Here is a 15,909-nt window from a genome sequence, read left to right as displayed (position 1 = left end):
ACACCTGCAAAATCCTGTTGCTGTTTACTCTCAGGTGAGCAGGACTGTCAGAGGGATATACATACACATTGTAATGCACTTATACCAGAAGTTAAAAGCTTTCAGTGCATCCTCTCAAAAGTACTGATCTAGTTTAATTGCCTGCACTTGCTGAAGTGAACAGCAGCAAGTCCAAAACCTTTAGAAACATAGCCTATAAAAACTGAGCCTATTACATATGTTTAATAGCAAGAACATCTTTAGAGTATTTGATATGTGCTATTACAGGCCAAAAATTACAAACCGTCTTGAATGCTGCATCAAATATTATTACAAGGTCGAGATTCAGACCATGTTCCCATAATCCTTGCCCCCATCTTGGCCAAGTTTAAATGGATTTAAAATCAATTTAATTACACTTGATGTTTGCTGGCTATTTTTATTTAAGACTTGGAGTATACCACATTACATGAAGATTAGCTCTCTAAAATAAATTCCCTAAGCTCAAGTGCTTCATTCCACCTTCTAAATTCAATTAAAGTTTCTTTAAAAAAAAAAAAAAAAAAAAGGAAAAATCTTGAGTTGTTGGTGCCCAGTTATCAGAATCAGTGGGAAAAGTTAACTGTAAAAGTGTACTATTAATTTTAAGAATTTCCTAAAGAGGACTAGAAAAATAAAAATGTACTGTTCCACTTGTGTTGTTTATGGTTAAAAAATTAAAAATCAAGAAAGTTTTCACAACACACTGTTCATACATGTTTTTATAAAAGCAAATCATCAATTAAAGAGTAAATGTAAACAGATTTTTTTTAAGTTCAGTGTAGGAAATGATAATTCCCCCCAAACACACTTCCATAAGTGTAGTTTGATTAATACAAATTTTTACTTCTTTTTTAAAAGGGAAGTTGTTTCATGTTGCAATATGAAATTGTGTTGCAAACTACAGAGGCATGAGCTCTAGAACAGGTTCTCCTCTACACCATAAAGCCTCAAAGAAAACATGTCTGTAGCTTTAAATTAGGACATGCACTCCAAAACTGAGTTGTACACTGCCACTGATGAATTGTGCACTAAAATATGCACATTAGCATTACCTACCATTTAAAAATTAATGTTATGCATGTATCTGCTATTCTTTTCTTGTAATGTCTTGTGGTTTTTATCCTTAAGATATCATCAGTATCTTAAATCCAGGCTTTTCTAAGTATCTTTTCAAAACCACCCTGAACTAAGTAAACAAACTGCTTTCTGGGGGAGCTTCCCATGCCTATGTTTAGGGATGGAAAAAGCAAAAGGCACAACCGAAAATGACAGTACAAGAAAAAACCTGGGCAGGCAAGATAGACACTTTGTCAGGGTTAAAAAAACCCAAAACCAATAAAGTAGAAATAATTTCCTCCCATACTGCTACCATAGCAAATGCAGAAGCCTTTCCAAAAGGAATAAAGGATCTGAAAAATGAGCATAAGATCTTCTATTCAGGCAAGACTAGGACATACAGAATGATGTGAATGGAGGCCTCAAGATGTTCCTCTCAGGACAGTTCTGTCAGTCACAGAAATATTTGTCCTGAATTTCTGGCTCGATCATTTCAGGATGCTATTTAACATATTGCAAAATACAAGTCACTTAAATACATCAGAAGCTGAATCACCGACAAACTAGATTACATCTGAAAATGGGAACAGACATATGCAATATAATGACTTTTCAGGAATTTTAAGGCTGGACAAGACAGGGATGGGAGATGAAGGATCAAGACAAGTGCAAGAATATGTTTGCCTTTTATGTAATAGTTACGTAATAGGGTGATGACAAAATTCCATTGGTTTAAAAATTTGAGATTAAAGAAATATTTTTCTTTATGCTTAACCTTCTTCATGGATTGCTAAGGGACACAAAACTGGCTTTGCACCATGTTCTGATTTCTGGATTTACCAAATCACCTGAAAAAAAGAGAGGAATGTGTTGGGAAGATGAGGAGTAGGGAAGGTGGGGAGGAATATGAAATTTTGAAAACAGACTTAGATTTTTCCTAGGCACATTTTCTTCTTGGAAACTTCTATTAAGCAGCAAATAAAGACATCATATCCATGAAGGGGAAAAACCAGCTTTCTTAAGAGATAAATCTGTAACATCCTGCAGTATAAATGAAGATTCAAAAACTCTGGGGCTTGTATCTGAATGAAATCCTGAACTAAGCCTGTGCAAAGTGGGTGTTTGGGGAAGTAGTTTACAAACAGAAGTTAACTGAAAAGGTTCCTTCAGGCTTGCAGACATCGAAGAAGCCTAGTGAGGATCCTACAGCAGCCTACAGACTGATGAATAAGCCAGAGGGAAGCTCATATGTAAAATGCTCCCACCTAGTTTTGAGACAGTCTTACTGACAAGTGTAAACAGGAAAATCCTGAGCTGCAATTTAATCAGCACACTGCAGCTTTAGATAACATTTAAATGATGTCCCTCAAGAATCAGTAATTTCTTCTGCAAAAGAACTTCAAGCTTGCTACAATGCTGTTTTCCTTGACTTACAAGGTTTATGTCTAGAAAAAGGAAGGAGAGTGGAAAGAACTGTTGAAAAGAATTGCTTCAGGCAGAAACAAAACCAGATACTGGAGAAAAAAAAAAATCAACTTGCTGCCATACTGAAATTGGAGTGATATGCCTTTGAGCAACTGAAGAATGGCTATATACTGGCTCAGGTACTCCAACTGGTGTAGCTGAGCCAGTTTTGAACAGGTAAGTTTGGTTCACCAGGTGCTAAATGCTAGAGCATTTACCCATCCTCTGGATCCAGCTTTGCTGAACACTACAGCACTACACTTGCAGTGACCGATACTGGTATTCAAGCTAGCCAGTTTAAACTTAACAAATATATATCCATATAAGGTGTAGCCACACTTCACTGAAATATACATGCACCAGGCCATGGAAAATGAAGATAAAAGTTATTGAGCAACCCCTCAGAGGGGTCTTAGCTGCATCCAGCCACATGTGAAAACTCCTTCTGTTCACAGCAACTTTGTATCTGATGAGTTTTCTGTAAATTACTACTAATGCTTACTGTATACAGGTACTGCCCATCTACATTCAAGTGAATAAGCCTCAAATAAAGTAGTTAACCTGGCTGAAACTGTAAAAGTATTTCAAAGAGTTAAGATCTGACTGAAAAGATCAAAGTTAAAAAATCTTGCTCAAATAAATTTCTAAAAGTATACTTTAATAATTTCTGAAAGACGTATCAGATCTTATAAAAGAGCTGTCATCTGTCAGACAAAAAATAAGTATAATCTGACCATCACAGCAGTAATTAAAACATTGAAATTAAGTATTAAGGGATCTGTTGCTCACTTTAAAGCAGAATGCTTGTTTCCAGTATGGTTGTATTTTCAGAGATGCCTCCCAATTTAAGAACCATGGCTCAACTCAGAGGAAAGTCACAATAACAGAGAACTGTAATTCAATTCCTGAATGTTTGGAATAAAGAATATTGAAGGTAAAAGAGTTAGATTTTCATAACAGCTCCCTTTTCCTCTGTTTAAACATAGTACCTTTTCTGTTACATATCTATCCATGCTAAAAAGGGAGTTCTTATCCCCCAAATATTTTTCTGGTTACTGTTTGGAAATCTGGAAAAACCGGATACAGCAATCAGTGACTATTATAATCCCTTTCATATTCAACATTCAATAACTCAGACAAGCTTGACAAGCACATATTTCAACAACAGCTATGATTATAGGTTTCATATATATCACAGAGATGCATACTGTACATACCTCTTGTGCTAGTTCTTGTGCATTGGAGATGAGAGGATATGGCGGGCTAGCTTTGTTCATGTGCACTGTAACAGCATTGTGTATCTTAAATGCATTCTGAAAATCAGTATTTTGAACAAGCTGTAAAATGAGAGAGATATCCTCTTGGCTCTGAGGGTCTACCAAAACGTGCTGGATATGCTTAAGAGAAGTTAACAGTTCTTCCACTTCTAGGTAGGAAATAACAAAATACAAATAAGGTACAAGTTAACAAGATTCATAACAAAGTAATGTTTATCATTATTAATGTTTTTACCACAATGTTTTTGCTGTTCCATTTTTTAATCAGCAATGATGTATGCAAGTTTATTAGTTATCCATTACCCACTTTTATTAGCAGATTGTATCTGAATCCAAAATAAAGGACCCCAAGTCAGTAACAGGAGAAATTAAAAAAGCTGATACACTGTGTAAATTTAAATTCCTATTGCAGCAGTTCTTCTCTGAAAAAAATCACCAATATGTAAAAGATCCAGTAATTGCAGCTCATGTATAGCTAAATGTGAAAGAGAAACTATTCTGCAATATGAAAATAACTTCTCTGCTAAACTAATCTTGATGCACTGAATATGCACTGTTATTTTGATACCTATTTCCATGTATATCTACCACATATGGCATATATATGTCTTTCAACTAAATATTGCTTACTTATAGAATGAGTGTTGGATAAGTAAACTACACAATTTCTAAACATAAAATTATGCTTAGTCTTAGCACATTAAAATAAAAAGGATGAAAAAATATCTATGGTCAGAGTTCTGAAAGTCATCTGCACCAGAAGAACGTCCACATCTTTTACCTACAAGATTATGAGTTCTGCTTGGACCATAAAATGTTTTAACATATTTTAATAACCAGTTTCTACATTTGCAGAATGCTGAACATGTACTACATTCTTGAGCTTCAAGAACTAATCTGATGCTTTACTGGTGCTTTTTAAAGACTGTCAACAAATTTACATTTTTTTAAACCAATCCAAATTTCTGCAAAGTATGTAATTTCTCAGTATTAAGTACTTGAGAAACTACCTAAAGCAAGGAATATGAATCACACTTATAATGCATATAAACCCAAATAAGAAATCCTCAAGCAGACAAAAAAAAAGTGGATGTTTTGACCCTGAAATAATGTATGTGTTCTCACACATTATCTGAAAAAATCTGCTCAGCCACAAGAGGCTGGTCAGCTATCTTTTATTTTAATAAAGTCAAGTAGGCTACAATTTTGAATCCTGGTTGTTGGTTTTTTTTGTTTGTTTGTTTTTTAAAGAATGAACAACAAAGGAAATCCTGAATTTTAAAACTGTCAGTTGATACTGAGGTCAATCTTCCTTACTGGTATCAAAATATCAGCTTTGAGAATTATTTTTAAGTTTTAGTGACCTTAATTTATTCATTATGAGCTAATTAAACAACATTAAAATAGGAATGCTATCAAGACATCAGCTTAGTTGCATTTTTTACATAAAAACGCACAGTAGCTACTGATCATTAACACGGATACATTCTGCCAAGAAGTTCCCTTCACCTATTTTTTTAACCTCAAATTCACCAGTACCGTGAACACAATGTTAGACTCCAACTTGTTGAGTGATAGATTAAAATGGTTGATAAATGGGCACGTGAAAAACACAAAGCTTAATAAAATATACACTTCAAACAAGTTTAATGGTTTTAATTTCAGACAAAGCATGCCTACATATATGTTTAATTTAGAGTCTGCAAGTCAGTCTTCTGTATAATAAAAGGAAACAAACAATCCAGAGCTACTACTCTCATACTTCATGGTCTGCAGGACAACAAAAACAAAAAAAAACCAGACCAAAAAACCCCTCCAAACCCATTCTACACATGCTAAAAACATCCTACCCTCCAAGGGTCAAGTGCTTCTTCCTGTAACCACCAAGAAAACTAAGGGTAGTAGTATAAAAGCGGGATGGACAGCTCGGATACCGGCTGTGCAGGATATTCCACAGGTGAAATCCAGTACAGCTCACAACACTAATTAACCTGGCCAATGTCTCACTAGGGAACTGTATGCACAATATACTGCCTATCACGCAGGGGAAATGCCATTTGGAGAGAAGGCTAAAGAACATTCTGCAAGCAAGAATATTTGCTAAACAGGATGATGTCAGCTGGTAAAATTCTTATCTAGTGGAGTATGCAGACTACCAAAGCATCTCGGCAACTGATTCTCTCCCAAGTATGAGGAAGTGCACTATTTTCAAGCATTAAAAAAGTAGTATAAACCAGTCAGATATTATTGTAAAGTTCCTACTGATACCTGCTCAGTTAAAAAAACCACACCAACCCTAAATTCTGCTATTTGTTACTGTTGCTGGATTCAAAACACAGTGAGGCATTAGAAAAGAACCTCACTTCTAACTCTTCCTATGCATAAATTATTTTATTTCATTATTTCTGAATTGTCTATCCCCCCTTATATATCTAAGCATTCAAATACATACACACACACAATTCTTTCTGATACATATTCCATATAAAATATAAATACATATAGGAAGATAGACATTGTATTCTGTACCTATAATGAAGATGTCCTGTTCCTAGATGCCTCTACATATTCTCTCTCCAGCACTTTGCTAGTTCCTTCTGTGTCACCCTTTCTTACAAAGTATCACTGCACTCTCCTTCCCATATAATTCCCTTCTACACTGCATCTTCATCGGTGCTGGATGCAAAAGCCGTATACCAAACGATTTCCCCCCCACCATGACACAGCAAACAAGTACCCCCTCATCACGATTCTAAATAATGCTTGAAAGGAGTGAAATAAAATATTCCTCAAAAGCTAACAATCCATTTATGGTTGTTAGTAAAACCACCATACACATAAACCCACATACAAATCTGGCTTTACACGTGCCTAATTCTCTCTAGGTTTCTATTTCTGAATTCTAAACCACAGATCAGTGCAGGGTTTTTTGTTTGGTTTTGGTCTTTTAAAAACAAAAATTAAAAATGCCAGGTAACAAGAGACTCCATCTCTAGACATTTCCTATTAAACAGGTTGTCTTGAGGAAAAAAATTCAGTAAAAGACTAACATCTGCATTTACTCACAGAAAAAAGTCAGGGTTCTTTTGCAGAGCAAGTCCATTTTTTAATCGTAGATCAATTAGCAATCGACTACTTTTTTTAAAGTCTTCTTTTACAAGAAGTGTTGCAGCCTTTTTTCCATTAGGCTATGAAATGGCTGGAATGTGACTGAGCACTGTGAGATATACACATTAATCAAAAGACTGCCAGGGCAAAAGTATGCAACTGCAGGGGAGGACCCGTGGTCAGAGCTTAACATGTTAGATTAGAAAAAGAAGAAAAGAAAATAGTTTATCACCTTAAACAAAAAGTTATGAACAGCAAACTTAAGAAGAGATAATTGGCTTTATTATATGTATATCTTAATTCCCAAGCTTTTTTTATACATCTCTAGGGTATTCTGTGTGCTGGTACTAGCACTCTAATGCTCCATATATTACTTGAATCACAGGGCTGAGAGAAGTAATGTTTTATCCAAAACTGTTTCTGAGAGTTTATTTATAACATATTTATAAATAAATTTTGCCCAAGGCAAAAATAGGCAGCTTGTCCCCTAAAAAAAAAATTTCACTGTAGCCAGAAAAGGTTTACTTACATGAAACGCCAGTTACTTGTTCTAAATTAGCTGAATGAACTGTAGCAAACAAAAAAAAATTCTGCATTTTATAGAAGTATACTGCTGTGAAAAAGCCAGTTAAATACTTATATGCACATGTTCTAGGTGCACAGAAAGTAATTTCCATTAAGACAGCTGTCTAAATCATACACTGTTTTGATAACAAACATGCCCTTTTAAATTGTTTTGATTATGTGTCCTGTTTTATTTTTATAAATAAAATCCAATTTAATTTAGTATGCCTTTTGGTGTTTGTTTGTTTTGTTTGTGTTTTTTTTAAAGATGAAAAGATTAAAGGCTTGGCAAAGATCTGCCAAATTAGACATTGGCACTTACGAAACATTTTCAAAACTAAAAATATAATCAGGTCAATATTCTTATTTAACACACATATATTTAGCAGAGGCTCTATGGATTAACACACAAAAAATCCACAAAAAAGCAAAACTAAAAATCAGTATTTTAAAAAAAATTGAATAAGTGTAGTTTAACATCTCCATAATTCACTAGCACCTGCCCAGGTTTATCTGGGGTTCTCCTAACAAAGCTTTGTGAAAGTGACTAAGCACTCTCACCTGGACAGCAAAACTGGAAAGATGGAAAGAGTGAGTCAGGAGCAGTGTAGATCAGAAATTCAGTATAACCAAACAGACAAACTGCAAAAAAATTCATGTACTAGCAGTTATTTTTTGGACAAAGTCACGGGCTAGCAACTTTCCTGAAGACCAAAAAGTTGAATATCTAAAAAATTTTTAAAAATCTGGCCTCTGCAATTCAGGTATTAAATAAAAAAGCGGAAGTATTAATGATAATGGACTCAAATCCTCTTTATGAAACCATATTTTTTGGTAAGTGTGCATGTGTGTATATATATAGATATATTCATAAGGCAACATCCCTAACCCTGATACTAATCAGGAACACACAGCTTTCGGAATAAAAAAAAAATCTTCTTCTGAAATTCAGCATTACTGTCAGATGTTAGAATGACTAATCCAGAAACTGGAAAAAGGACATGCTTTATGTGGAAGAAAATTTTGGACGAGGCTGAGTTACTGCAGAAGCACTTTGTTGAATTTAAAATTATGACTCAGTTTTTGAGAGCACTAGTGACTGAACAGAGATTCATTATGGACTATATAGGTTAAGAGATCACAACATTTCATTTAGAACTTTTTTAAGTTTGCAAAAACTCAACATCACAGTTGAGTATAATTGAAAGTACCACGCTTAACAGGAGTGCTAAACTATTATAAATGCTCTCTTAAGTCTACCTGATCCAAACTGTTACTATAGTTCTGTCTGGCAAGGAAATAACAGTAGTATGTTTGTATGCCTGTCAATATTATGTCATGACTTCTCCGATTGAAATAGATGCCTATGAAGCCTTAAGTCAGCTCCCTGGTGCACCTATAGATATATCATGATTGAGTCTAATTACATCTCCTAAAGCTCCTTGCCTTTCCAGCTCAAAGAACAGACCATATTCACTCAGTAAGCTAGTCAATACTTCTGCTTTATACATGTAGTTTTAAGCCTTATTTACTGCAATTCAGACCAGAGACAGACATTGTTAGTTTTCTGATTTTTCATGGTATCCAAACACTGAGGGGAATAGCTTTAGTTAAATCATACAACGTACTGTACTGTGTTTTTCCAGAAGTATGCTGACAGCAGAACAATGACAAGACCCAAACTTCAATTGCAAAAGTGAAGAGGAGTTCGTCCTTATGGACAAAATAATCTAGTAATTTTCCTTCAAAATGCATCTTATACCATATATCACTATTTCCCAATTTACCTGTTTCCACACACAAACCTCTATACTCTTGTCTCCAGCGTTTGGTGTTTTTCTTCTTACATCATGTATTCACACAATCCTAGCTTCCATTCACACCAATTTCCCCCCTCCTCTTCTTGCTGAGCCAAACTTATAGGTTCTTCCTTGCAGCTTTTCACAAATACTGTCTTTCTCTGACAATCTCTCAGCCTTCCCCACAGCCTGTATCCATTTTACCCCCACACTGAGAGATTTACAAAACAGCCTTTCATCGTTACACTAATTTCTCCACCATTGTCTCTCCTGTTCAAACCACTTCAGTCTACCCCACCTCCTTACTGGTTCTCAGGCTTGTTAGACCCATGCTTGTTACTAATTTCTCATTTCCTACCAGCTTCCATGCCTAACTTCTTTGCCCACAGGTTTCCTTCCACCCAGCCCTCCCTCCAAGTTCTCAGCATCTCTGGCATGAGACCTAGCCTCAGCTTTCTAATTCCAAGTCACTCTCCTCCCTTCTGTAGTTCCAATTTCCAATTCCTCCTGCAGTCAGTCTTCAGAGCTTTTAGCCCTGTGGCTAAGTCCCAAGAGAAGTCACTTCTACTCTTGACGTCAATCTTTGCATCCTCTGCTTTGTGTTCCCTCTAAGAAGAGATTTTCATAATCAAATATCTAACACTTCATAAAGTTAAGTACAGAATCTGCTTCTTACAAAGATACCTCTTGGATAGAAGCTGACAAGCCCTGCACTAAAACAAGGTACACCTGCCTTGTTTGTAACTGACCCTGCTTTCAGCAGGAGGTTGGCAGGATGACTTCCCGATGACCCTTTCAACTTAAATTTTCCTAAAGAGGGATTTGTACAATAAGGATTACCAGAGGTTACGGAATAGAGACACGTCTTTAGCAGAAGTGTTGCTCGGGCACACAAATACGAAAGATGAAGCAAAAAAAAAAATTTAGCAATTTGATAGCTATTTTTCACTCTGTGTTCTCAACTACCAGCTGATAGCAAAAAATAGCAAGAATCTTTAGTGCAGCACAAAAAAAAGGCACCTTTTTAAAGCAGTCTGGATCTCAGAAAAGGTATAGATTTAGAAATCTGAACTGAACTCCTACAAATTCCCAGTGCCTCTTTTTCACTCCACATTTTAGATAAACAGATACTTATGTTTGAGGAAGGAAGGCTAGAAACTTTTTCTACACCAGCATAGTTAAAGCCATGACAGCTATGAAATGAACAATTTCAGAATCTATTTCTTAAAAAATTACTAACATTTTTGTCAATGTCTAAGTGCCAAGATAAGCAGATTTTCACCATCAATGCCAATACTTTAAGAGCAAATGTAAATTATATTAGGTGACAATTGATAATGCGAGATAGCCAGAATAAAAAGAAACCACCAGCATGCTTCTTTTTAAAATATTAAAAAAACCTCTTGTTTTGATTTTAAATAACAATAAGCATTTATTCATTGCTTTTTCCGGTCTGTGCTTCATCAAACATACTTGCATGGTTTTCCCCAGCCTTAAAGAGGATGGAGAATCCACTGAATTCATTAGTTATCTATAGGGCATTTAACTGGTCCACAAATGGATAGGTTTTGAAAAGCCGCTTGCTGGGGCACATAGCCTGATGCTTGACTAAATAAATAAAATTAAAAAAAAACAACAAAAAACAAAACCACCGCAAATCTAAAGGACCAGAAGACTTTAAAACTGTATAGGAAGAATTAGCTAAATTAGGATTTCAGTAGCATAAAAGAACATTAATATCAACTAAATAGTTTCTCCATTAGCCCATTCATTGTGTTTTACCTACCTAGTGTCTTCACAGCATAATGAGGACTCTCCAAAACAATTCCTTCTTCTGTGTCAAATATTGGATTATCTATTCCAGTTTTAGGAGGAATTTGCGCTAGTTTCTTTAGCCTCATGGAAGCAGTAAGGTCCAGTTCTTGTTTCTTTCCTTCTTCTTCCCGTCTCCGCCTTATGTCTTCCTGCTGCTGACGGATTCGCTCAAGTTGAGCGCTCCGCCGCATGGGCATCATCCTGGAGCCCAAATCCCCAGGGCAATCAACAGCCATTTCTCTGTGCTTCTGAGGTTCTTCAGGAGATGCAAGATCCACATTTTTTGCTTCACTGTCAGAATCTTCTGTGATATGTCCATTCATATGAGAAGTTGTCATGATTATTTGTAATTATGCTTATTCTCTTCAAACAGAAATGCTGCTATTAGGCCAGTTTTCGTTATGACGTTGCGTAAAATCCATTATAACTTCAAAAATATTTCCCTTCCATCACAAGACAGTTGAAGAAACATCCAGGAAGAAAATCTAATGAAAGATATTCAGAAGAAGTTAATGAATAACTGCATTAGTAAGAAATACCTAAGACAGTTCTCCAGGTCCCCAGGCATCAAAACAACAGAACTTTTCCTCCATGTTTACATAGTGCTTCTTCCCCTACTAAGAACTACAGAACCCTCACAAATCTGTTTCGCACACTTTAGTAAACTTCAGGTGCCAATGTTAGAAAAGGAGTACTCTTCAAAGTAATGCTAGTCTCTTACATTTCCCAGTCAAAGCGGTGGAGATTGTGCACTTAACACACACAATTGCAAATCAGCAGTGTTCTGAAAGTTCCCACTCAATTTATCCTTTCATTCTTAAAAATTCCAACACAAACCATGCCTGTTATCCTACAAAGACTAAATGTGAATAACTTGTTATAAACATGTTCACAAGAAGTTCACTAAGTTAAACATAAGTAAAGATGTTTGCATTCATTGTTGATAAATTGAGGCATTTTTATGTAAACACTGCTTCCCACTTTCAGAAAAGACAGGTCTGGCATAGAGTTCTTCCAAAACATACTATCTAAAGCAGTCTGGAGCTGCACTTATAGAATTCCAAGTAAGCATAAAGTCCTAGAATAAGGGTTGGACAGTTCTAATTAGAGGCTACTCTTAATACTTCCTATAGGTATGCATTAAAGCATAAAGGATTAAAAAGAGTAAAAGTCCTTGTGTGGGCGTACAGAGGTATAGATTTGACAGAGAAAAAGAATTAATTTCCACTGTCAAGCAGAGACATTCCACTATACTCCTTATACCTTAATCTGGTTTCTCATTCCTGATGATTCAAGCTTAAGTGTCCTGATAAATATAACCACTTGGCTCTTAAATATAATACATATAACAATGTGTTTTATACCACATTGCCTTTCTATATCACAAAGCCAATGATACATTATGCTCAATATGTCCAATTGAAAGGTCAGAAAATGAATAGTTGTGTACAGTTTTACCAATACACTTAATTTTTCAAGTTCCTTTTTTTTTTAATTTACTGAAAGGAAATACTACAAAATATCTCAAAGTTTTACTATACACTGGAAGCACCAAGACAAAAAAACCCCAACAAACCCCCAGACTTTCTTAAACCAAATGTTTGTGTTTGGAGGAGGAAAGGAAAGATGCTTATGTTGTAATTAAGTTGAAAATTAAATATCAATAGCAGTGTTTTGGAGGAGCAGCAACAGAAACTCCTACACAAGTTTCTGCCAGCTTGCAATTCTAAGTACAGCTTTTCATTCTCATAAGGAGTAGCATACAGCTACATACGGCAACACCAAAACAATTCTCTTTACTTGCTTCCTGTCTAGCCACTACTACCAGTTATTACTAAGATCTTCCATGAAGTAAATATTAAAGCATTTCTATGGTAGTAAAAATTCTTTTTTTGCCTTTAAAAAAATACTTAATTGCACTGCACTGATATGTAAAAATTATTTCAATGCTCAACATTCCCACATTCAGACAAAAATCAGGCAACAAAAAAAGCCCATCAAAAGCTGCACAGTAGTGGGGCTAGCACTGCAAGTACCACACAATTATTTGGCACCTGTGAAACTTTGTTAGTGCCCAACTTAAAAAAAACCAGCTTTTCAAAGAATAAAGTAACATAGAATTAGCATTCAGACAGGGTTATGTAAAGCACCATATCAAAAAACAGTCTCTGAAATTCAGAGAAAGGCAGATAACAGTTTAGCAAAATGATCCTCAGAAAGCCACATTTCCCCTTCTGTAAAGGCAACTTCACTGTACAGAAATACCAATCCCCAAAAAAGAAGTCTCATTGGGTACAATAAAATTGTACAGAGTACTAATTTAACTGCAGGGAAAAGATAATTCAAATTCTCTTTCATCCACATAGTACTGGCCATAGCTTGTCTGAAGACTGAGCTTTTTGAAAGTTACGTTCACCTTTTTTCAACTCTGACAAACTGAAAGAAAATTCACATTCCTCAGTCCATATGGTACAACTAACAGGTGTCAAAACAATTAGAGGGAATGAGTAATATCCATTTACTCAGCACTAAAGAAGTCAAAACCACTATCTGAGGATATGCAGGTAAAATAAAGCTTTAAAAATACCATCATATCACTTAATCATGTGTAAGCTAAATAATGTCACACTTGCTAAACAATCTACAGATCAGAAAATGAAGTTGATGGCCAATATTTAATAACTGATCAAAAATATTTAAGGTGGGATTAGCTACATTTCCTCCATCAAATTTAAAAGTACCAGCTACCCAAGACAAAGAGCATCTTTTGAGGTTAAGTCAGAAAAAGGGCACAACAAAAACTCATGTATCTGTATGTAGAATGATAAGTTTTAAAATCTCTTCAGTTCAGTCATAAGCACTGAAGACCAGAGAAACAAAAATATAGTCCAAGGTAAATACAAGTAAAGGCAATCACTAGTAATATTGCTTACATGTTCAGTATAAGCTCCATGTAAGGGCATATAAATACTTGGAACAGAGTAACCCAGATATTTAAGTGGCCTGTGATAACAGCTGCTCACTTTCAGTGTTTAACATCTGAGTTAAGTCAGTTAAAGAAACGAAAGTTACAGAAAATGAGAGTTCTCCTGCAGTCACACTTTAACAGCAATATTCAGAACACTGGCATCAAAATTTAAGAGAATATTAGGACAATTTTAAAAAGAAAGTATTTTTGATATCCCAGAAAGTTAGGTGTCTCTGAAGCAAGCAATAAACAGTACAGGCAAAGTAATCACACTCAGATAATAGAAAAGATGATACAAAATATCACTTATCAGGCAGCCTAAAATTTGATGTTACCAAAACATCAAATCAACTCCACAAAAACGCGACCCCCCAGATCTAACTAGCTGGTAATCCATAAAAGCACAGGCATGCTGCAAGTCTGGAATGCTGCAACAACTTCCTTTAATCAAAGAACTTCTGATAACAGGTGACCCCTTCCAAATCTAGGCCTACTGTTCTTTCTGCTGTCTCAAGTCTGCTTCAGACACCACAAATTCTGATCTCCAACAGTTTTGGAAAAAATGCTACTGCTCAATTGCAACAAATGAAACAAGAACATAAGGAAAAAATTCAGATCAGCTCTGAAGTCCCTCTCTACAATGGTCCTAAGGAATTTAAAATGTAAAATATGAGACTGCTAAAACGTTAACTCAGTCGTCAAATTAAGGTGTGGTGTAGCTGAGATTAAGATTCAGCTTCAGGCAGGCATCAGGAACAGAAATTTTTATTCTAACCAATAAGCATGGAATCAAAAGTCTTATGATGAATAATTTCAGAAACAGTTTTCTTGGCTTTTCTTTCTGAAGGTTTCTTTTGCAATTTTAAAAATCCCAAGATAACAACAATACGGAAAGGTTGTTATACCAAGTCTGTTCTCTGCGAGTTGTGGATCATCCAACAAACCAGCTTTTCAGCCCAAGAGGAGACCATGTTGTTACATTAATTCTTATACCAAGGAAGAAAATTTATAGGCATACTCAATAATACTGATTTCTACTACATCATATGTAAAATATATAGCATAATATTTGAAATTAACAGAATTCTTTTCCACTTTAGAACTCAGTATTAGCAGTTCCTATACTCTTTAGATATGTACAAGTCTCTCGTGTTACACAGAGTTTGGTTGCTCAAAGTTTAATATGGTTAAATTATGGCTTTGACTGTCTTCCTTGTAACTGCCAATATCTAATAGGGGAACCTTAGCATTTCCACGTAACACACAGATCTTTTCAAATAAAGCAGACTTAAGGCTGTTTTCTGTCCAACTTCCTATCACAAGTCTTACCAATATGGTCCTGGAGAGCACATGTGAAAGTTTCTTCTTCACAGATTACTTTTACTATTCAAATTTTTGCCCTACAGAAAAGCATTTGTATAAACTGCTAACATAAGTACAACTATTGAGAAAGAGCATTTCAGTCACTTGGATCACCATCAGGCATCACACAAGAATTTCACTGTGAAGCAATTACGAACAGCAAACAAACCATATTTCTGGTGCAAGTTCAAAACAGCAGAATTAAAGAAAAAAACCCCACAACTACTGTCTGGCTAACTATACTTACTATTGTCAAAAATACTGTATTTTACAAGCCACACATCATTCTTCGTACTGGCCCCTAATAATGTCAAGCTTCTATCATCTCTAACTACCCTGAATACACTAAACAAAGTGCATACCCCAAAAGCTCTGTCAAAGAATAAACATGCACACCAAGATGATTGCATTTATATAAGACAGATGCCAGAATAAAATACATACTGACAGGGACAGAAACAGAAGTGCTGTAAGG

The 15,909-nt window shown here is 35.4% G+C and overlaps 1 protein-coding gene across 1 annotated transcript in view; it reads right to left on the bottom strand.

Annotated features, from left to right (window-relative positions):
* The window catches only part of PALS1 (protein associated with LIN7 1, MAGUK p55 family member), a 59,954-nt gene that overhangs the window by 17,991 nt on the left and 26,054 nt on the right, over nt 1-15,909 (bottom strand). Inside the window, exons 2-3 of the mRNA XM_049825279.1 lie at nt 11,076-11,589; nt 3,759-3,967 (exon numbers count right to left, since the gene is read on the bottom strand). Of these exons, the coding sequence (XP_049681236.1) occupies nt 3,759-3,967; nt 11,076-11,442 (576 nt within the window). The 5' untranslated portion in view covers nt 11,443-11,589. The remainder of the gene's footprint in view (nt 1-3,758; nt 3,968-11,075; nt 11,590-15,909) is intronic.

The sequence above is a fragment of the Accipiter gentilis genome, chromosome 22, assembly GCF_929443795.1.
Source record: "Accipiter gentilis chromosome 22, bAccGen1.1, whole genome shotgun sequence".
Taxonomy (NCBI): domain Eukaryota; kingdom Metazoa; phylum Chordata; class Aves; order Accipitriformes; family Accipitridae; genus Astur; species Astur gentilis.
Note: the sequence above shows the minus strand (reverse complement) of the source record. Positions and strands in the feature narration are given on the sequence as shown.